The sequence below is a fragment of the Taudactylus pleione genome, unplaced genomic scaffold, assembly GCF_031769625.1.
Source record: "Taudactylus pleione unplaced genomic scaffold, aTauple2 ptg000147l, whole genome shotgun sequence".
Taxonomy (NCBI): domain Eukaryota; kingdom Metazoa; phylum Chordata; class Amphibia; order Anura; family Myobatrachidae; genus Taudactylus; species Taudactylus pleione.
The window spans coordinates 2,145,964-2,169,336 of record NW_028284549.1 but is presented as its reverse complement, the minus strand read 5'-3'; the positions used below and the strand labels follow the sequence as shown (position 1 = coordinate 2,169,336).

At 45.9% G+C, this 23,373-nt stretch overlaps 1 protein-coding gene across 1 annotated transcript in view; it reads left to right on the top strand.

The window, feature by feature from the left end:
• CPS1 (carbamoyl-phosphate synthase 1) overlaps window positions 1-23,373 on the top strand; it is a 72,407-nt gene that overhangs the window by 31,830 nt on the left and 17,204 nt on the right. Inside the window, exons 16-28 of the mRNA XM_088474143.1 lie at window positions 430-558; window positions 2,919-3,063; window positions 3,969-4,179; window positions 4,261-4,459; window positions 4,707-4,883; window positions 5,143-5,261; window positions 6,715-6,856; window positions 13,275-13,340; window positions 14,717-14,780; window positions 19,247-19,428; window positions 21,476-21,670; window positions 21,784-21,851; window positions 23,152-23,227. Coding sequence (XP_088330269.1) covers window positions 430-558; window positions 2,919-3,063; window positions 3,969-4,179; window positions 4,261-4,459; window positions 4,707-4,883; window positions 5,143-5,261; window positions 6,715-6,856; window positions 13,275-13,340; window positions 14,717-14,780; window positions 19,247-19,428; window positions 21,476-21,670; window positions 21,784-21,851; window positions 23,152-23,227 — 1,773 coding nt within the window. The remainder of the gene's footprint in view (window positions 1-429; window positions 559-2,918; window positions 3,064-3,968; window positions 4,180-4,260; window positions 4,460-4,706; window positions 4,884-5,142; window positions 5,262-6,714; window positions 6,857-13,274; window positions 13,341-14,716; window positions 14,781-19,246; window positions 19,429-21,475; window positions 21,671-21,783; window positions 21,852-23,151; window positions 23,228-23,373) is intronic.

Genomic DNA, 23,373 nt, shown 5'->3' with positions numbered 1-23,373 from the left:
GCCAGACGTCGGGGCTCTTGTGCGCATGAGTGACCTGTAGGTCACGCATGTGCACTCTCATCACTGCTCTGAAAAGGAGTAGTGAAGCCGCGCGTGGGGACAGCTGATATCGCATCAGCTGTCACCACGCCGGAGCAATGATGAATTGCTCCGGAATCTGTGGCGAGTTAGAATGTTAATTCTAATTAACATCATGAACAGGCCCCATAGTTTCCCAAACACGGCATTAAATTGTGGAAGTGATATTGAGAACTCAACTGATCTTTTGATTTTAAGGCACTTACCATAAACTAATAAAGAAGGATTAAAATATGAATATATGCCAGGTTTATAATAGCTTTAGAACCGTGTTATCTCATTATTGTATATGCTGTGTATATAGATGTAAAATTGTCATATTAATAGTACAACAAAAATCTGTACTTGTAGGTGAAAGATGCCCTGGAAGCAGCTGACAAAATTGGCTATCCGGTTATGATCCGATCCGCATATGCCCTGGGCGGCCTGGGGTCAGGTCTCTGTCCTGATAAGCAAACACTCACAGACCTGGCAACAAAGGTAAGAGCGGACACTTCAGAGCAGGGGGAATTACTCAGCAAGGTCTATTCACTTCTATCAAAGCAGCAGCACATCCATAGTACTCAGGGCCTGACTCAGACCCGCTCGCCTGTGCTGAGCGCTCGCAAGCAGGTCGATGTTGGCCCAGTGCGCATGCGCACGAGGGAGCCGGCTCCGTCGTGCGCATGCGTGAGACCCGGATAGCGATGGCCAAGCCGTCGCTATGGGTCTCGCTACAAAGGGGGCGTGCTGTCGATGGTGAGTGACAGCACGCCCCCTTTGGTGGGCGTGCCAGGGGCACACATGGGAACGCCTCCGTCTGGGGCCGGCCCCACTGACATCACAAGTGATGTCAGTGGGAGTGCTCTCGGCTCTGATAGAGCCGAAAGCACTCCAGGGCTTGCGGCAGACGAGACCCTACCACAAGGGTCTCGTCTCAAGCCCGTCGTGACCATCTTTTTGTCCGCTCGCTATAGCTGTGGGTGGTCACCCACAGCTATGCGAGCTGCCAGGAGGCTGCTCTAAAATTCAGATGGCCGGCCCTGATTCAGAGCGAGCGCTCTGTCAGAGCGTCCGGCTCTGAATCAGGGCCTCAGTGTAGTAAGTTGTAACCTAATGGTCCAGTGCAGCAGTACAGACTACAGAAGCTCAAACAGAAGCTAGACTGAAAAGAAATACATATACAAGACATGGCATTATGATCATAGAACTAATAAATAAGTTAGTTATTTGTTTACATTGTCCTCGCCTATAACCTCATTCCATTGATCCTGAAAAGGACCCCACCCTTTGCTAATATGCATGCAAGCAGCATAACTAATGTGGGAGCAAGGGGTGGGGCTGCTATGGTGCCCGAGCTGCCTCTGTGGATAGCCGCTCCCCCTGCACCCAGTGTTGCACACAAGGTGGGCCGGTCCCGTCATGGCTGCCAAGGGAAACGGTGTTGATTTGGTGCCAGCCTGCCAGCTGATTACAGCTGGCGCACCAACAGGAAGCCATGGAGATACGGCTGCCTGTTGCGAGGCAATCAGAGCTAGCAGACCGGCAGCCAATCAGTAGTGGTGGCTCCAGATTGGCTGTTGGTCTGCGAGCTCCAATTGGCTCGTGACCGGCGGCAGATTAAAATTCCATATCTGCCGCTGCCTGAGTGTAATTAGCTGGTGGCCCAGCACCAAATCCACACCTGCTGGCTGCTGATGGAACACAGGGAGAGGCGAGAGGCTGCTGAGGGACACGCTGAGGTGAGTTGCTGGGGGGGCATAATGTGTAAGGGGCACTACTGTGTGGCATAATGTGTATAAGGGGTACTGCTGTGAGGAATAATGTATAAGGGACACTACTATAGTGTGAAATAATATGTTCTACTACTATGTGTCAAAATCTGTAAAAGGCATTACTGTCTGGTATAATGTGTAAAGAGCATTACTGTGTATTGTAAGGGGCATTACTGTGTGGCATCAGGCATAAGGAGCACTACTACTGCATGGCATAATGTGTATATGGGGTACTACTGTGTGGCATAACCTGAATGGGCTTTGTGTGGCATATCATGAATGGGCTCTGTGTGGGGGCAAATGTATGTGTTTTTTTTAGCTCTAGGGGAGATCTTTTAAGATCTCGCTATGTGGCCCCCAAAGTTCTAGTTACGCCCCTTGCATGCAAACACAGAGGGCTTACAAATATATATGGTCACTTTAAAAAGGACTAACTCTGGATTTTATATGAATTTGCATTAGTTGTAAAGTTTGACACTTGTTCAGATTGGAAAGGATACTTTTGTAGTTTCTTCACAGGTTTTTGGCAGACTGCCAATTTCCACTGGAGCCAGCCCCGGAACCTGTGTAATTTAAGAGTGCTTCCATTTTTAGGGATTGTGTGACAGTGTGTGGCCCTGACAAAATTCAAACCTAGGCAAAAACCTAATCCTGATCAAACTACACCACCTTGCCAAATTTGGTGTAACTACATCCAAAACTCTGGCATAAAGGACAAACAGACATACAGACATGCTCGCATATTATATAGCTCTATTGTACAACTATCTACTGATATATTTGTTTTGTTACAGCTGTCGTTAATAAACAAAAACAGAGATTAAAAAAAAGAAATTGAGGATGTCCAACTAGGCTTGAGGCTTTGGGATGTGTAGATGTGAGGCCCATCCACTTTCAGGAAAATATAACATTGCTAAGAAAGGCTAATAAATATCATCAATAAAATGTACAGTGCAAAGAAATACAGATGTATTGTTACGGAAAATAATATCTAAGAATTTGAAATAATCTGTAAATGTTCTTATCTTTTAGCATAAAAACATAATTTTTTTTTAAAACTCTTATATACTTTGTTTCCTGTTCTAGGCTTTGGCGATGACCAACCAGATTTTGGTGGAACGATCGGTTGTAGGCTGGAAGGAGATTGAGTATGAGGTGGTTAGAGATGCGGCGGATAACTGTGTCACTGTGTGCAACATGGAAAACGTAGATGCCATGGGGGTCCACACAGGTAAGCCATAGTACATTTCAAGGGGGCTTCAAACTTAAACTATAGTCAAAACAATATACGTGTTTCATGGATTTTCTAAATTAGCTACACGGGGGTACTCTTATTTCTGTTCAGCAGTTATTGCTTGGCAATGTCAGATACGATACAATAGTTCTCCAGTGCTCAGTTAATGTTTCTGGATAGTATTTAGTTTGACCTCAGCGGAGGAAACAATATGGCAACTCCCAGTCATATAAATAACTACAAATATGTAGAGAATAAGATCTACCGCACCCAATAACATATTGCTATATACATTAAATAGTTACATAATTAGCCCTGTCCAGCCAAACTGCAGGGGTTTCCCATATACATCTATGTCATATAATCCTGAGTTTCGGTTACTCTATCTTGGCCAGGGGTTCCCGACCACGGCCCTCAAGGCACACTAACAGTCCAGGTTTTAAGAATAGCCATACTTGAGCACAGATGTCTTAGTTAGAACCTCAGTTATTTTGATCCAACCATCTGTGCCCAAGCATGGATATCACTAAAACCTGGACTGTTAGTGTGCCTTGAGGACCGAGGTTGGGAAACACTGGTCGGGGGAAGGGGGAAGCACAGTCTAACTGTCTGGGTTCGTAATATATAAAGACCCCCAATTTACTGTCACGCTATAATCAATTGCAAATGAGCATGGGGGAGTTAACTCTTTAAATGCTTATTTTATTATTTCAAAAGAACAATTAATAGTTTAACTTTTTAATAAATTGAGCCATCATGTCAGCTATCGGAGATCACTTTCCTGCTTTAGAGCTCTGCTACTCTCTATACTCTTCCCTGAGTAACAATGAGTACTGTTCTTGGCCATGTGAGACAGACCTTTAACTAACTCACTGAAGACTTTGGTTTCTTTAAATGAACAGGGGACTCGATTGTCGTAGCTCCTTGCCAGACACTGTCCAATGAAGAGTGCCAGATGTTGAGGGCTGTTTCCATTAAAGTTGTGCGGCACTTGGGGATTGTTGGTGAATGCAACATACAGTTTGCTCTGCATCCAACCTCTCTGGAATATGTTATCATTGAAGTCAATGCCAGACTCTCTCGTAGCTCTGCTCTTGCTTCCAAGGCCACCGGGTAAGATGGAAATTAAAAATAACATAAAGATAGTTACTTGTCTGGCACAGTAAGGTTATTGTTTATGTACGACCTTTGTAGGTATCCACTTGCCTTCATTGCTGCCAAAATTGCCTTGGGTATTCCCCTGCCAGAGATCAGGAATGTTGTCTCAGGAAAGACCACAGCCTGCTTTGAGCCCAGTCTGGACTACATGGTGACCAAGATACCTCGGTGGGATTTAGATCGTTTCCATGGTGCCTCAGGATTAATTGGCAGCTCCATGAAGAGCGTAGGAGAGGTGAGCATCATAAGCTCCAGGTTCCGATGTGTGTTTCACTTCCCATTATAAATCCACACTCCCATTGGGTGACTTTTTTTTTAATTTCAAATAGTTCCGTGTGCGCAATGTTGTCTTCCACGTCCAACTTTGGTGCTAAGTTCTTTGACACGATTGGAAGTATTCACTTAACATAAAGGACTTTTACTTGTGTCAACCATTGGAGTACTCCTCTGTGTGTTGAACATTTCTTGCTGCCTATTTGCAGGTCATGGCCATTGGTCGTACATTTCAAGAAACTTTCCAGAAGGCCCTGAGAATGTGCCACCCATCAATAGATGGCTTCACCTCAAACCTCCCTATGAACAAAGCATGGGCATCAGACGTAAACCTGAGGAAAGATATGGCTGAGCCCACCAGCACACGTGTCTTCAGCATGGCCAAGGTGATGAGGGAGAGACAATGGCGGAAAATGTAATAGCGGAGAACAAGGAGAAGTGGTCACTGTAATATTGTGCACTGTAATTTCAGGGTTGCCAAGGAACGTATATAGTGATCAGATTAAGTTTTCATAAGAGTTAAAATATAAAAATACAGCAAAAAAAAATAATGGCATAACTAATAATAATATATAGGCAATAAAATGTTCCAGGATACAGAAATATGTTGATGACCCTGATATCACTCATTGTGAATTATATTAGGCTCTGGAAACAGGAATTTCCATTGATGAGATCAACAAACTCACAGATATTGATAAGTGGTTTCTGTACAAGATGCAAGACATCCTTAGTATGGAGAAGACCCTGAGAGCAAGCAAGAGGTAAGAGCAAATCATCATTTTTTACACTGTGTGTAATATAATAATAAAAGAAAATATTTTTGTTTGAAATGGTTAAGCCTAACTGGGGTCTGTTCATGAAGATCTGCGGTATAGAATTGTTACTATCACTATAGATCGCATCACTTCGATTCGATCTATAGTTTTGATAAGTAGCAATTCATGTACACTTACCTGTTTACTGAAGTGGTATATCCTGTCATCCGGTCTTCCCTTCATCTTCGGGGATTTTCTGTGCAGGACACTACGGCAGGGGAAGGAACATGAGGGGGCGCGGGGGCCGCGGGTAGTCAGGATGGAGGTGACCTGGCCTATGCATAAGCTGGGTCACCTTACTTAGCGGTTGCAGGAGAAGGAACAAGGGGGTGCAGGGGGCAGCGGACAATCCGGATGGAGGTGAACCGGCATATGCACATGCCGGGCTACATTACAATAGCGGGGCAGGTGTAGGAAGAGGGGCACTTGGCCAGAGGGGCAGCCGCCAGCCAGCACTGCAGGACGTGACCCGGGATATGCATATGCATATACCCAGGGCACTTCTGATTGACTGCTGGCAGGAAAGGGGGCGGAGACAACAGGGAGAAGGCAGAAAGACAGCTGTCTTCGCTGCTCTTCTCCCCTAACAGCACCTGCTTACGCCATCCAGAGATGGCGAATGCGTTGCTAAGCAGAGGAACGGAAAGGTGATGTGATACATACAGGGGCAGGTGCCCCGCTGGAGAAGTAATAAGCTTCCCCAACGGTACCTTGCTCTATGAATAGCACAAAGCAGATAAACAGAACACGTCACTGGTTCATGAAATCAGAATAGAGCCCCAATGTCTTTCATTTTGATTGTTCATATAATTGAATTGTACCATGTGAAACATGTATGTTTTGAGTATGGGGTGTGACAGTATTATGTACTGTAGACAAGCTAGTGCTCAGATTTCTTTAGAGACTTGGGTGCTTATTTAATAAAGGCCGTATAATCTATAAGCACGCTGCAGGGAAGTGTAGAACTGATCAGTTGGTCATAAAATTGTTATTCGGATGCGTCATGCGTGCGTCCAGGGCCCTTGATTTCCCTCGCTCCCCTTCTGACAGGTGAATATGTACTCATTAAAAATAATTTTATTCATCCTACTTGTATCATGTATTATTGAACATGGCAAGTAAGGAGTGCTGGGACTTCCAAAGGGAAGCGGGCGATATCTTATGAAAACATCAAGCATTCTGGAAATAAATGGCACAGGCTAGCTTTATATTACAGTAATGAGACACATTATTTACATATAATACACATAGTTCCGTATACTCCCTTTTCAGCAGATAATGGTCATCTGATAATTGTCAGGTTTTTATGGTCTATTTGGCCATCACAATGTATGTATGTACAGTAGCTGAAAAACGTGCTGCCGTTTAGGCTAAAGTTCTGGCTAATGTTTCCGTCCAGTGAATCTGTACCGGAGAAGACACTGCAGAGAGCCAAGGAGATCGGGTTCTCTGATCGGTACATTGGGAAGTGTATGGGAATGACGGAGGTTCAAACCAGAGAGCTTAGGCTTAAGAAGAATATAAAGCCTTGGGTGAAGCAGGTAAGTGAATTGTACAACACATCCACTACACAAGATTACTGCAACGTGCTATTATACTTGTGCCCAGGGAGCACGTCTACCAGCCCTACTCTTCTATTTTGGTGGGAAAAATGCAAATTTCAACTTAATCGGCTCCAGAATTAAAACAGATAATATAAAATTTGTCCCAGATTACCATAGAGAAAGGGATTATTATTATTATCCTTTATTTATATGGCGCCACAAGTGTTCCGCAGTGCCTTACATAGTACATAGAACTAATAAGTGAACAAGAAACAAGTAACTTACAGTACATTACAGTGCAGGACAAGGACACAACTTATATACATTGCTGAAATAGTGATTAAAGCACTCACAATAAGCTGCCGGGAGTTGGCGGTCCCGTGTTAGGTGCCCTAATGGGGAGTAGAAGAAAATGTTAAGAGAAGCACATGAGGGAAGAGGTCCCTGCTCATGAGAGCTTAGATTCTAAGGGGATGGGCAGACAGACAGGCGTGACACAGAAGGGGAAGATAGGAAGGAAAGAGCATGAGGTGGGTTAGGAGGAGTGCTGGAAGGCCTTGATGAAGTAGTGGGTCTTGAGAGCCCGTTTGAAGATTTGTAGAGAGGTGGAGAGTCTGATGGGGAGAGGGAGAGCATTCCAAAGGTAGGGAGCAGCACGGGCAAAATCTCAGATGCGGGAGTGGGAGGAAGTAATCAGTTGGCAAGAGAGGCGGCATGCATTAGTTGAGCGAAGTGGGCGGGCGGGAGTGTGAAGGGAGAGAAGGTCAGAAATGTATGCGGGAGAGGATTTGCTGAGGGCTTTGTAGGTGAATGTAAGAACCTTGAATTGGCATCTGAAGGGGAAGGGGAGCCAGTGTAGGGCTTGAAGGAGAGGGGAAGCAGATATAGAACGTCTGGAGAGGAAGATGAGCCGAGCAGCAGCATTGAGAACAGATTGTAGTGGAGAGAGGTGAGAGACTGGGAGGCCAGCTAGGAGAAGGTTACAGTAGTCCAATCTGGATATGACCAGTGAGTGGATGAGGGTTTTAGTGGCATCCTGGGTGAGGAAGGGTCTAATCCTGGAGATATTTTTTAGGTGAAAACGGCAGGACTGCGAGAGGTGCTGAATATGCGGTTTAAAGGAGAGGGAGGAGTCTAGGATAACTCCAAGACAGCGCACTTTGGGGCTAGAGGAGATAGTTGTGCCATCAATAGATAACGAAATTGTGGAAAGTGATGTAGTGGAAGAGGGTGGGAAGATGATCAGCTCAGTCTTAGACATGTTAAGTTTAAGAAAGCGCTGGGACATCCACGAAGAGACAGCAGAGAGACAGTTGGAGATACGGGTAAGGAGCTCAGGGGTGAGCTCAGGGGTGGAAAGGTAAATTTGAGTATCATCTGCATAGAGATGATATTGGAGGTCAAAGGAGTTAATGAGTTCACCTAAAGAGGATGTATATAGGGAGAACAGGAGAGGTCCAAGAACAGAACCTTGGGGAACTCCTACCTTTAGTGGAAGTGGAGGGGAAGAGGAGTCAGGAGAGGACACAGCGAAGGAACGATCAGAGAGGTAGGAGGAAAGCCAGGAGAGAGCAGTGTCACGTAAACCGAGAGAGTAAAGGATTTGCAGGAGGAGAGGGTGGTCTACAGTGTCAAATGCAGCAGAGAGGTCAAGGAGAATGAGCAGAGAGTAGTGGCCCTTGGATTTGGCAGCAAGGAGGTCGTTGCTGACTTTCGTGAGGGCAGTTTCCGTGGAGTGGAGAGATCGGTAGCCAGATTGAAATGAGTCAAGGAGGAAGTGGGAGGAAAGAAAGGTGGTAAGGCGGTTGTAGACAATACGCTCAAGGAGTTTGGAAGTAAAAGGGAGAAGAGAGATGGGTCGATAGTTTGAAAGTATGTTAGGATCAAGGGTAGGTTTTTTAAGAATGGGGGAGACAAGAGCATGTTTGAATGCAGAAGGGACAGTGCCAGATGATAGGGAGAGATTAAGGAGGTGAGCCAGATGAGAACAGGCAGGAGACAGGTGGGAGAGGAGACGGGAAGGTATAGGGTCAAGAGGGGAGGTGGAAGGAGGGGAGGACCGGATGAGGGCCAAGACTTCCTCTCCAGAAGCAGGGGAGAAGGATGTCAGAGTTGGTGAGACAGAAGGGGAGGGGTGGTAAGGGCAAGGAGGGAGAGGAGTGCTGAGGGTCTGATGGGATATGATGTCCTCATGTATGGAGTCAATTTTAGATGTAAAGTAGGTGGCAAAGTCGAGGGCAGAGAGCGAGGAGGGAAGGCCAGGAGGGGAAGGGCAGAGTAGGGAGTTGAAAGTGGCAAAGAGACGCCGGGGGTTTGAGGACTGGGAGGAGATGAGGTTCTTGAAATATGTTTGTTTGGAGAGAGACAGGGCAGCACTGTAGGAGGAGAGAATAAATTTGAAATGGAGGAAGTCAGCCTTAGAGCGTGACTTTCTCCACTGACGCTCCGCACTTTTTATGATAGCTTTAGAGGCTCAAGGGGAGATGTATCAAACTTTGGAGAGTGGTTGCTTGAGCTTCTGTCAATTTAAAAACTGTGCTAGATAAATACATACTTGCCAGCTCTCCCTGAAATAGTAGCAGTCTCCCTGACTCCCTGTAGAGTCTAGCAATCTCCCTGATTGCACCTTATCTCCATTATGTAGCTGTTATATACTTAGAAGAAAAAAAAGAAATCAGAGATACAGTATATACATTCAAATGATATAATCAGTGCCATATCCTTGCATTGGTTATAAGAATCAATATGGCCTATTCATCATCGGAGGCCGTATGATGCAGCTGCATTACTTATCTCCTCCCCGTTGGCCTGGCTACACATGCGTGACCTGAGGCCACGCATGTGCACAGCCGCTGAGTAGTCCGTGAGACGGCGGCGGAGGGATCCGGTTGGATCCTTCTTCGCATCCCCAGAACTCCTTCCCATAGGAAGGAGCAGGGCTATGAGAGCAAGCGCCGTCTGAAGATGGCGCTTGTTCTCGTGAGAGAACAAACTCCGAAAACTTTTGGAGTGAAAGTAGCTATCAGCCTAAAAGCGCATCTACACCGTACTCAGAAAGGAACATCCTTTTGTTTTTCCCAACTTTTCCTATTGGTTGGTGTCAATTTCTGTCCCTCCGCCAACTCCACCATCTTGCTCTGCAAACCAAAGCACTTTGGTCTCAATCTATAAGCACCAATGCAAACTGACACAGTTACTATCACCAAATAGGGTTTCATACTGTGCTGCAGCCACTTTGAATTTGCAAAATGGGTCTTACTGTATTTTAAAGACAGATATGTCATACTTGCCCACTCTCCTGGAATGTCTGGGAGCTCGTCTGGGAGCTCACAGATATTGGTGGGGTCTCTCTGGGGCTCGTGGGAGAGTAGAGCAATTTCCTGAATCCGATTCACTTGGAAATGGGGGGTGTAGGGGACTGATGGTGCAATTTGCAGCCTTGTACCCTCTAATACCCCTTTTATGCTGGCCATACACTAGTGCGATTTTGAGGCCGATTGCCCGATTTTAGATGCGTCGTACGATGAATCGTGTGGCAATCGTGTGGTATTTAGGTAGGATACTATCCGATGCGTGCTTCCGCCGCTCTTAAAACATATCGTGTGATCAGATGTGCAGTCCATATTATCTATCATAATCGTATGCAGATCGTGTCCTGTATTTGTGCATGCGATGCATCGTGTGTCCGACCGGCGTCATTTGAGTGACATTTTGAAGAAGTGCGTGTTCTTTCAATGACCTTCCCTCCTAAACTGCAGATCAATCGTATGGTGAGATCGTATGTACATCGTGTGTCAATCATGCGGCCAGGACTGCCAGGGAGCTCCCGGGGAGTTCAAGGGAAATCGTAAGATGAATCTCATCTTATGTTGGTCGTACTAGTGATTGGCCAGCATAAGACTGACAAACCTGGGAAATACAAGGGTCTATCAACCAGTACATTTCCCGGTTCTTAGTCCCCGACACTGGTACAGAGCAGGGTTGTGGACCCAGGACTAATAACCAGGTCAGCCCCTTTCACACATAGTCTAGACCCAGGTTGGTGTATGTACTGTATTTAGGTTATGTGTGAAAGGGGTATAAGTATTGCAGTGATTTGCTTTTAGTAGTTTATTTTAAGTAGTTTTATTCAGAAATGGCCCAAAGTTCCTCCTGAAATGCTTCTTCTTGCACTTGAATGTGATTCCTAAATTAAAAAAGGGAAATATAATTGTAATAAAGCTCCAGGTGGAAATAGGGGCTCATTCCTTTTCCTCCCTCTACAAGAGGAAATTCAATCAATTAGGGGCCTATTCATCAACACTAAATTAACATTTTTAAGGACATTTTCCTTAAATAACGTTATTTTAGTATTCATGAAGCCACTTAGCACAGGATATATTACTGATATCTCCCGGCTAAGTCCCCCTGCGTTAATTTCCACACTCCCCATACATTAGTATGGGGATGTGGAAATTATGGTATTCATCAAATTTAGAAAATTATGAATTTTCGGAATTTGATGGAGGTACTATCCGCCACTGTGAGGTGGTGAATAGCAGGTGAAACTTACCTGTATCCGCGTGTGCAGGTCCCCCGGCGTCTTCCTCCGGCGCTCTGGTGCGTCGTTAACGAATGTAACAGCGCATGCACAGCACTGTTTCCAGCTGCGGTAAGTTAGTGTAGAGAGGGATAACTCTCTATTTCCTGAAAAGATGTCATCGCAAAAATGACAGCTTTTCGGAATAGATAGTTATAGGGAGGAGGAATGATAAATTCCTCTGGTAATTAGATAGAGCTCCATGCCAGTTCTAAACCTAATTACCTCCAGGGAAAGTCTAGGTATGATGAATAGGCCCCTTAGACTTAAATCCCAGAGGTCAGGATGCTGACCCTCAGAATGCCGGGGCCGGAATCCCGACATCAGTCAGAATCCTAGCGGTAAGTAGTGGGGTTAGGGGGAGGGCTAGGCACTAGGGGAGGGCTAGGGTTAGGCACTAGGGGGGGTTAGGCACTAAGGGGTGGAGGGTTAGGCACTAGGGGGGGTCTAGGTTTAAGCACTAAGGGGTGGAGGGATAGGCACTAGGGGGGGTTTAGGGTTAGGCACTGGGGGGGAGGGCTAGGTTTAGACACTAGGGGGGGTTTAGGGTTAGGCACTGGGGGGGAGGGCTAGGTTTAGACACTAGGGGGAGGGTTAGGCACTAGGGGGGTTTAGGGTTAGGCACTAGGGGGGGGTTAGGTTTGGACACTAGGGGGAGGGTTATGTTTAGAAGCGGAGGTTAGGTTTAGGATACTTATCAACAGGCGTCAGTATCCTAAGGGGTCTATTTACTAAGCAGTGTTAGGAGACAGAGTGAAACGTGATAAAGTACCAGCCAATCAGCTCCCAACTGCCATCTCACAGGCTGTGTTTGAAAAATGACAGTTGGGAGCTGATTGGCTGGTACCTTATCACTTTTCACTCTGTCTCCTAACACTGCTTAGTAAATAGACCCCTCAATCTGTCAGGATACCGGTATCAGAATTCTGACCGCCGGGATCCCGAGCAGCGGCATCCTGTACCCAACCCGATTAGACATAGCTAAATTGTTGTCAAAGTTAAATAAACTTTGACAACAAGGGTTAATATGGTGGGGGGATGAGGTAAAAAGTATGTAACATGGACACCCTGCATACTTGCCGACTTCCATGTCGGTTCAGCCAGCGGTGGGTCCGCGGTAAAGTTGATGTGCCTGTGGAAGTGATTGAATAACTTTGACCATGCCACCCGCTACACAATGCCATGAATACCAGCATTGTGAAGGTGGAGGCAATGATGTGATTCAGGGCGAATTGCGTCATCGGCCGCACAGACTGCCCACTTTTGCTCGGTAAGTGGGAGGCTGCTGGCCGGTGGAGCAGCACCGGGAGACTTGCCAATTCGTCTGGCTGGGCCACCCGATTTTTGGGAGTCTCTCGGACGTTGCAGGAGAGTAGACAAGCATGACACACCGCACTCAGGGCCTGATTCAGAGCTGGACGCTCTGAAAGAGCGCTCGCTCTGAATCAGGGCGTTTTTTTTTTGTTTTGTGCGGCCTCCTGGCCGCTCGCTTAGCTGTGGGTGACCACCCACAGCTATTGCGAGCGGCCAGGATGATGGTCGCGATGGTCAAGACCATCGGGGCTTGCGACGAGACCCTTGTGGTAGGGTCTCATGGCCGCAAGCCCCAGAGTGCTTCTGGCTCTAATAGATGCCGGGGGTTACATTATACTGTATAAAAAATATCATTAAATAAGCTACAATACGTTTTTTGTACTATTATAATGCTTAACAATTAGTTATGCTTGGTTTTAAAATGAATAGTAATAAAGACTAGATAAGCAGTTACACAAATACTGTATCTCAATCTCCAGATGTTCCTCTCTCACTTGCAAATGTCATTTATTTTACCTACAGATTGATACCTTGGCTGCTGAATACCCAGCAATAACTAACTACCTCTACCTCACCTACAATGGACAGGTACGATAGATCAGCTCTGTGGTGCTATAGCATGTAATTAAATATATGCATCTGTATATGATAAAAGATGTTAATTTACTTACTGCCCCTTATACAGTGCCCCCAGTAGTGGTCCCCCTGTGCAGTGCCCCAACCCAGTAGTGGTCCCTCTATGCAGTGCCCCTTATGCAGTGGTCCCCCTATGAAGTACCCCCAGTAATACCATTATACAGTGCTCCCAGTAGTGGTCCCCTTATGCAGTGCCCCTTGTACAGTGCCGCCAGTAGTGGTCCCCCTATGCAGTACCCCCAGTAGTACTGTTATACAGTGCCTCCAGTAGTGGTCCCCCTGTGCAGTGCCCCTTATATAATGCCCCCAGTAGTGCCCCTCATACAGTGCCGCCTGTAGTGGTCCCCCTATCCAGTGCCCCCAGTAATGGTCCCCCTATGCAGTCCCCCAACCCAGTAGTGGTCCCTCTATGCAGTGCCCCCTATACAGTTGTCCCCCTATGAAGTACCCCCAGTAATACCATTAACCAATGCCCCCAGTAGTGGTCCCCCTATGCAGTGCCCCTTGTCCAGTGCCCCCAGTAGTAGTCCCCCCTATTCAGTACCCCCAGTAGTACCGTTATACAGTGCCTCCAGTAGAGGTCCCCATGTGCAGTGCCCCTTATACAGTGCCTCCAGTAGTGCCCCTTATACAATTCCCCCAGTAGTGCCCCTTATGCAGTGCCCCCAGTACTGGCCCCTCTTATGCAATGCCCCCAGTAGTGGTCCCCCTATGCAATGCCCCCAGTTGTGGTTCCTCCTATGCAGTGCCCCTTATACAGTGCCTCCAGTAGTGACAAGACACACACAAAACAAAATACTTACCTGAATCCTGCACCCGCCACCGTCTGCTCCTCTGTCCTCTGCTCGGCACTATGGGAGAGACGTCATGACGTCTCTCCCTTCAACCACTACAGGAGCCGGAAGGTGAAACTCATGAGTGAGCTCCAGCCCAACACCGGCCGTGGGTGCAGCAGCCAATGAGAGTCTGTCTGACTCTCATTGGCTGCTAAAACAAACACACCGCCCCCGGGTAGTATGATTGTACTACCCGGTGCCGGCTGCGGTGTGTTTGTTTTACTGTGTAGTGTGGTCCGCACTACACTAACTGAAACTACTTATCTGGATCGCATCAGGCGGCGCATCAGAGCTGCCGGTTTGATGGTGCCCAGGGAGCGAGCCCCGGCTGACCCCCCCTAGTTACACCACTGCTGAAGGCTTGTGCATATAATGGAGCATACTGTAGGGTGTGAGACCTGACCCAGGAAATATACTGACTAACACCTAGTAATACTTTTATTAATCCTTGTTTTTCTCTATGGCTAATGTAAGTTTTCATTCCCTTTCTAGGAGCATGATATAAAGTTTGATGACCATGGCATGATGGTTCTAGGCTGTGGGCCATATCATATAGGTATTGTCTGAGTCCTGTCATCCTCTTTTTTTTTATAGAATAAACAGTTCATGGAAAAGCATAACAAAGTACAGTACACCAAAAACACACTAACTGCAAAGAGACTATGATAGAAATCGTATAGTAACCAGTTTAAAAATAACGTAAAACAAAAATGCTTTATAAGTACATTTATTGTAATGGTTCCCACAATAATTAATAATGGTGTCACACTAGCTGTAAACACTGGGACAGCACCTTTTAGGAAAGTACATTATAAATTGTAACATAATAAAAATATTGTTCCTTCTAATTGAAAAACTGATTAAACAAAAAAGTGGTTCAAACTGTAAAAAAGTTAAAACAGTAATAAGGTGTACACAGATGTATAACTGAGGCGCTCTCAGTTATACATCTTTACACCTTATGGCGCGAGACGGTTGGCATAACTTAGACTCTGTGCCAAGGGTAGCGATTGTACTTTTCCCTGAATTTTGAATCATATTCTCATCATAGTCACTTATTCTCTACCTGGCAGAGTAGATTAGTACTTTGTTGCAGAGGAATTTGGTATAAAGTCGCAGATTAAGCATAATGATACAGTATGTGGCACACGGCATGGCGCAGGTCGTTCGTATCAGAACCCTGTAGTTTGCCTTTTTACCCAGATTAGTGACTGAGTGGCACACAAAACTACACATAGAAGTACACACAAGAGTGGCACACAGAAGTACACACAGAAGTGGCACACAGAAGTACACACAAAAGGACACACAGGAGTGGCACACAGAAGTACACACAGAAGGACACACAGAAGTGGAACACAAAAGTACACACAGAAGTACACACAAAAGTGGAACACATAAGGACACACAGAAGTGGAACACAGAAGTACACACAGAAATACACACAAAAGTGGAACACATAAGGACACACAGAAGGACACACAGAAGTACACACAGAAGTGGCACACGGAAGTACACACAGAAGTGGCACACAGAAGTACCCATACACACAGAAGTACAAACAGAAGGACACACAGAAGTGGAACAAAGGAGTACACACAGAAGTGGCACACAGAAGTGGAACACAGAAGTACACACAGAAGTGGAACACAGAAGGACACACAGAAGTACACACAGAAGTGGCACACAGAAGTACACACAGAAGTACACACAAGTGGCACACAGAAGTACACACAGAAGGACACACAGAAGTGGCCCACAGAAGTACACACAGAAGGACACACAGAAGTGGAACACAGAAGTACCCACAGAAGGACACACAGAAGTGGAACACAGAAGGACACACAGAAGTGGAACACAGAAGTACACACAGAAGGACACAAAGAAGTGGAACACAGAAGTACCCACAGAAGGACACACAGAAGTGGCACACAGAAGTACCCACAGAAGGACACACAGAAGTGGCACACAGAAGGACACACAGAAGTGGAACACAGAAGTACACACAGAAGGACACACAGAAGTGGAACACAGAAGTACCCACAGAAGGACACACAGAAGTGGCACACAGAAGTACCCACAGAAGGACACACAGAAGTACACACAGAAGTACCCACAGAAGGACACACAGAAGTGGCACACAGAAGTACCCACAGAAGGACACACAGAAGTGGAACACAGAAGTACACACAGAAGTACACACAAGTGGAACACATTAGGACACACATAAGTGGTACACAGAAGTACACACAGAAGGCACATTTTGGCCAATGTAAAAAAACAAAACATTTAATACACAAATGTGGCAGACGGAAGATGTAATTGTAAGTGGCAGGGGAGCAAAGAAACTTACCTGTCCCAGGGCTTGTCTGGATGGACAGGCCAAGCCATAAAGGAGGGGGAATACTTTTAAAGCACCCCCCATTTTATCCACTCCCCCTCTTAACACCCATGCCTTTCATTTACGCTGTGGGCCCTGGTCAGTGTTAGCAGGTTGTACTTTTTATGTGACGTTTTCTATTTTATAAATGATACCTCTTTAGACTTTTTTGCCTCCCTGCACATTTAGGGGTACTTCTGCATTACAGAGGCGACACTCTAGCGCAGTAACCAGGTGTGCAACGTGAACTGGGCAGGGGGAGCATTGTTGCAAAACCTACATCAACTTGACTACAATTCCCACTGAACCGATAAACTGCATTAAGATGTATGTAGGGCCGTTAATGCAGTTTAATCCAATGGAATATAAGGTTTCTATACAATGAAATAAAAGTGATTAATTTGTAACGATTATTAATACCAGCGGCATATTTTGTTTACTATCGCAGTGATACAAAAGAATATGCAGCTGGTATTCAACATTACTTACCTCGCCGGCAAGTTCCAGCGACATCCCCGTGTCATGCGCATGTACGAAGGCCTGTCTGCGCATGTGCATGACAGTTTCACCCGGCATTGACCTAGCAGTGCATGGAAGGCTTCCCTGCCAGCAGTGGAGACGATATCACTCTCGCTATCTATAGATGGTGTAGGCGCTCTCTGTAGATGGTGTAGGTGCTCTCTGTAGATGGTGTAGGCGTTCTCTCTGTAGATGGTGTAGGCGCTCTCTGTAGATGGTGTAGGCACTATCTGTAGATGGTGTAGGCGCTCTCTCTAGATGGTGTAGGCGCTATCTGTAGATGGGTGTAGGCGCTCTCTGTAGATGGTGTAGGCGCTCTCTGTAGATGGTGTAGGCGCTATCTGCAGATGGTGTAGGCGCTATCTGTAGATGGTGTAGGCGCTATCTGCAGATGGTGTAGGCGCTATCTGTTGATGGTGTAGGCACTATCTCTAGATGGTGTAGGCGCTATCTAGATGGTGTAGGCGCTCTCTGTAGATGGTGTAGGCGCTATCTGCAGATGGTGTAGGCGCTATCTGTAGATGGTGTAAGCGCTATCTCTAGATGGTGTAGGCGCTCTCTGTAGATGTCTTAGAAGCAATTACAGTCGCACAAGAATGATTATATCCTTTCTCAAAAGTGAGAAACTAACAGAGGCCCTCCTAATATATTATCAAAAAATATTGTTGAGGGGTGCTACCACTGACAACTGTATTGTACATATAAACACAAAGAGAAAGGGAAAAGAAACTGTCATGGGTGGTGCACATTTGATTAAAACATTACTTTTAATAAATTATAATTAAATATTAATAATATAGAAAAAACAACAGCGAAAATTGGTAAACTATAGATGTGTCGTAAAGATGGAAAATGTGATTTAAACATAAGTGGCGGCGCATGTGACTGCCTCCATTAGGTCATAATAAAGATTGGCTGGTGGTGCGTAATATAAATATTTACGTTCCAATATATTTTGGGATGTAAATTACCCTATATTATAGTGATAGCGTATAGATATTCGCTGATTATAGGATACTACAGGAATATATGGTTCATACCACTGATATTAAGCTGATACAGCCAAACAAAAAGTGTGTTTGTGTTTATTGTTGTTAAATAGCAAATGTACAGACACAAATTCAATTGTTGTATATTTGCATCATCATCAGGTGTTAACTGACCGAGAGAATAAGGGATCACATTGAGGTAGTGATCCCTAGCAAGTGTCCCTCTATGATGTATTGGAAATTAAGTCTGTTCTTAAAACATCATATCATTGTACAATCCCATTGCCAGCAGTGGAGACGATATCACTCTCGCTCTCTGTAGATAGTGTAGGCGCTCTCTGTAGATGGTGTAGGCTCTCTCTGTAGATGGTGTAGGCGCTATCTGTAGATGGTGTAGGCGCTCTCTGTAGATGGTGTAGGCGATACAGTGATAAACAGTGGTAAAGTTAGAACCTAACCTCTTTATCTTGTTGGTAAATGAGCCCCTTAGTGGAAAGCTTTAATAAATCTCCCCCCTATACAGATAACTGTCTAAGGCCGTGAACACACTAGGACGACGGGCAATCGGCGCAATGGTCGAGCCAAATTCCCTTCATGCCCGTACACACTGTGCAATTCTACGGATGACAGAATGATATCTCGTTCCGTCCTTCATTGAACTGCACCACATCGTACCCGAAATCTTCTGATTGGCCATGTAGCACGGCCAGCCCGAAGATTTCGTATATGATCAGGCGTACACAATGTACGATCTGCATGATATGTCATTCCAATTTGCCTGCAAATGACATATCGTGCAGATAACGTCCTAGTGTGTACACGGCCTAAGGCTTTACCACCCTTATTGAGAGACATTTATACATTGGTGTGAGAATCGGACAGACCCTCAAGTTCTTGCTGTCTGCATATACACAATAACCACTTGGTCAAATCATTTTAATTCCTTCAGTTAAGAGGCTTTTTATTCGGTAAACTTAAATGGTCAAATGTATCTTCATGTATTTATTTCACCCCCCCGTGTACCTTACACAGAACTGCAGATTATATAGGAACATCACTATTGTATTCCATTGCTGAAGCTATCTGTCCTCCTCCTCTATGACCCATCTAACACCCTCTTCTTTCATGGTGCAGGCAGCAGTGTTGAGTTTGATTGGTGCGCAGTCTCCAGCATTCGCACATTACGGCAACTCGGCAAGAGGACTGTGGTGCTGAACTGCAACCCAGAGACCGTTAGCACAGACTTCGATGAATGCGACAAACTCTACTTTGAGGAGCTGTCACTGGAAAGAATTTTAGATGTGTTCCAACAGGAGGTGAGTGACCCAAGTTCTGAAACATTGGAGCTGCTGGATGAGACTCGTATTACTGTAACACATTGACGCACCCACAACATACAATACTAGCCCGCACTGCACATGATCACAGTGTAATTAACAACTAGCCTGGAAACATTAAAAGGCCATTTTTCTAGCAAATTACTAACTCATAGATTACACATCATGGATAGCAGCCAGTATGCCTTCAATTAGACTACATGGCAATTACTGTATATTAAGTCTATGAACCACTTACCCCAGATAAAGATATAGGGGTCTGTTTAGTAAGCAGTGTTAGGAGTGAAAAGTGATAAGGTGCCAGCCAATCAGCTCCTAACTGCCATCTCACAGGCTGTGTTTGAAAAATGACAGTTGGGAGCTGATTGGCTGGCACCTTATCACTTTTCACACTGTCTCCTAACACTGCTTAGTAAATAGACCCCACAGGCTCTGATTCAGCTTCAGGCGGAATAACTAAGCTGCTCGTAAGCAGCTTAGCTGTTCCGTCTGTGCAGATATGGTAATGCAGAGGAGGCATCACAACTCCTGCTGCATTAAATATCCAAGCTGCATTATCCAACGCAGCATTGGATACTCTGCGGACCATTGGCTGGCTAAGGTGACCCATGGGGTCACGCAGGCGGCTGTCGCAGCTGCGAGGAAGAGGCCAGGAAATCTCAGTCAGCTGACAGACATCCTTCCCCCCCAATGGCAGCCACACGCCTCAAGAAACAGAGGCCCTGATTCAGAGCCGGACGTTCTGACAGAGCGCTCGCTCTGAATCAGGGCCGTCCCTCCTAGTTTTTGGAGCGGCCTCCTGGCCGCTCGCATAGCTGTGGGTGACCACCCACAGCCATAGCAAGCAGCTAAAATGATGGTCGCGATGGTCAAGATCATCGCGACCATCAGCTTGCGACGAGACCCTGCAGTAGGGTCTCGCTTCCGCAAGCCCTGGAGTGCTTTTGGCTCTAGTGATGTCAGTGGGGCCTGCCCCAGACGGTAGGCATTCCCATGGGAACGCCTCTGTCTGGGCAGCCACGCCCCCGGCACGCCCACCAAAGGGGGCGTGCTGTCAATCACCATCGACAGCACGCCCACTTTGGTGCAAGACCCATAACGAAGGCTTGGCCGTCGTTATTCGGGTCTCGCGCATGCGCACTTGGGCAACATCGACCCGCTTGCGAGCGGGTCTAAATTAGGCCCAGAGGCCATTGCATCCCCCTCCGCCCCCGAACGGCAATCACTGACAGTGTGCTGCCAGTTTACGAGCGGGCTCGCAAAACGGGTCTGGCTGAATTAGATCAGTGGAGGGTTTTACTTTGGGGCTGCAGCCTCGCCAGTAAAATCCGCCACCACCAGTGAGTCCCCAGCAAGAGAAGGGGCGAGTACTGATAACGGGGCCCGGTGGGGGTCTGGTTCCACTACCCCCTCTCCCCCCCCAAGATATGCTGTGAGTACAGGGAGACTGAGTGCAGCAGCATTCTCCTCTGCCTGCACCAGATAGGAAGGGGGAGAGCGATTGCACTGATCTCGGTCCCCTTACTGGATCTGCCCCTAGCTGATGGGTACAACGTCGCCCCACTGTGGAGCACATTTTTTCTTCTTTTTGTTTTTTTTTACATTAGGCCCCACCCCCTAGCTTTAACTCGGGCCTGGCTCTCTACAGCCCTGGCCCCCAGTACATGTACACTTGCAGCCCCCCACCACTAAGAAGGTATGAACCGGCACTGCTATAGATATAATTTTTAGAAGAAAAGCATGTACCATAATTTACTACACCCCCTCTCATTGCTTCACACTCTGACTATTAGTAACCGGAAGCCATGCGAATGATGGAGCAGTTACCAGCTGTCCTTGTGTTCCAAGCTCTGTTTATTCAGAAATCTTTCTGGCGCTGTCACACAACGATCAGTTGCAAAAGAACGATGACAATGATTAGCAGTTGGAGCAGCTTTGAGTGACTACAGACATGAGCGAAACACTCTTGACTATAAACCAGTATCTCCCAGGCCAGGTGATAAGTGTTCATTCTATTTCTTACCAGCAATGCGACGGCTGCATCATCTCGGTAGGAGGGCAGATCCCCAACAACATGGCTGTGCCCCTCCACAAGAACGGGGTGAAGATTATGGGCACCAGCCCACTGCAGATCGATCGGGCTGAAGACCGCTCCACGTTCTCTGCTGTGCTGGATGAGCTGCAGATCGCCCAAGCCCCATGGAAAGCAGTGAACTCTCTGGTGAGACAGATGTCTGTGACGGGCTGTGTCTAAGTCTAGACAGACGCTAACAACTCTATATTATGTGCTGTATTCACTGATCATTACACGTGCTGTGCTCTATCTTCCTGCAGGATGATGCTCTGCAGTTTACAAAGACGGTCGGATATCCCTGCTTGCTGCGTCCGTCCTACGTGCTCAGGTAACACACAAGCAGCCAGACAATATTACATAGCTTCTGTATCCTGAACTTAGCTTCACTATTAGTACTGAAAATTTATTTTATCTTTATATGTTTTACTTATTATGTTGGTTTATTAAGCTAACAATTGATTTTACATGGTCATTTACTACTCTATAGCGTTTTGAACTGTTGTAGCTATAAAACAGGGCAGAAAGTATAGCTATCATTATAGCATATAAAACCAATCTTTATGGAGCATGGTATGATACTGTCCGACAGTTATCACGCCGACATGAGAATGTCGGCATGGTCATACTGTCAAAGCTGTCCATGTCAACATTAATCTTGTAGAGAGTGATGAAATGTCGACATGTTAAGTCAAAGGTGACTTACTTTCCTCCTGACGGCTGTAGCGAGTCCAGCGCGGCTTCCGGGTCCCGGACTGTGACTTCTGGGTCAGAACTGTGACCCTCCAGTGTTGTCTTGAGTATTTATCCCCTAATTGCCGACCTTTTCACTGCATCCCTCTTTATGTTGGCCCTGCCTTAGTCACCACAAGTCTTATATAGGCTAGTCCATATAATTGTCCTCAGTAGCAGGGAGATGTGACCCAAAGCTCCTGCCGGCTACTACATGTACTTGGGCACAGTCTGATTACTTTTAGTGCAAATATTAATCATTCAGTTCTTTAGAATAAACCCTATGCATGATAAATATCACCAAAAGAAGATGCTGTTGTTTAACTGAATTAGATGGATCATCTAAGTTATATCATTTGTGATTGTATCATTTACAGTATGTCTCATGCAACTTACAGACAAGAGTATTTATAAAGGTGCGTACACACGTAACGATTTTATGAACGATTTAACTATAACGACGTCGTTATCGTTAAATCGTTTGAAAAATCGTTCATTTTTTGGGGGTGAACGATGAACGATAATCTTCCATTCTGACTGTCCAACAGAATGATTTTCGTTCAGAAAATTGTTCATGTTGTACAGAATGAACGATGAACGATGTCCATTCACTATATGCATGATTAAAAAATCATTCATCGTTCATGAAAGTCGTTGACAAAATCGTTCATTAATTTAGTAACCAACGATTTTTCTAAACGATTTTCGTTCACTTTTTCAAGGGAAAATCTGAACGAAAATCGTTAACGAAAATCGTTGGTTACTAAAATCGTTACGTGTGTATGCAGCTTAACTTTACTTTAACACTTGGCCGTTACTGAATAGTGCAGATAAAACAAGTAACAGCCGTGCGTATAAATACTGTAAGATAATACATGTTTTCTATACTCCCCCCTCAGCGGCTCAGCAATGAATGTAGTGTATGGAGAAGAGGAGCTGAAGAATTTCCTGGCTGAGGCCACAAGAGTCTCCCAGGTAAGATCAGATTTTGTGTCCAGCGCAGATCATAGAGCGTCACGTTGCCCTCCTAGCGATATAAGAGTACAGTTACCCGGGAGGGGCAGATGTGCTGTAATAGTGGAAGCACCATGACAGACTTTTACCGGTAACAGGAATCACAT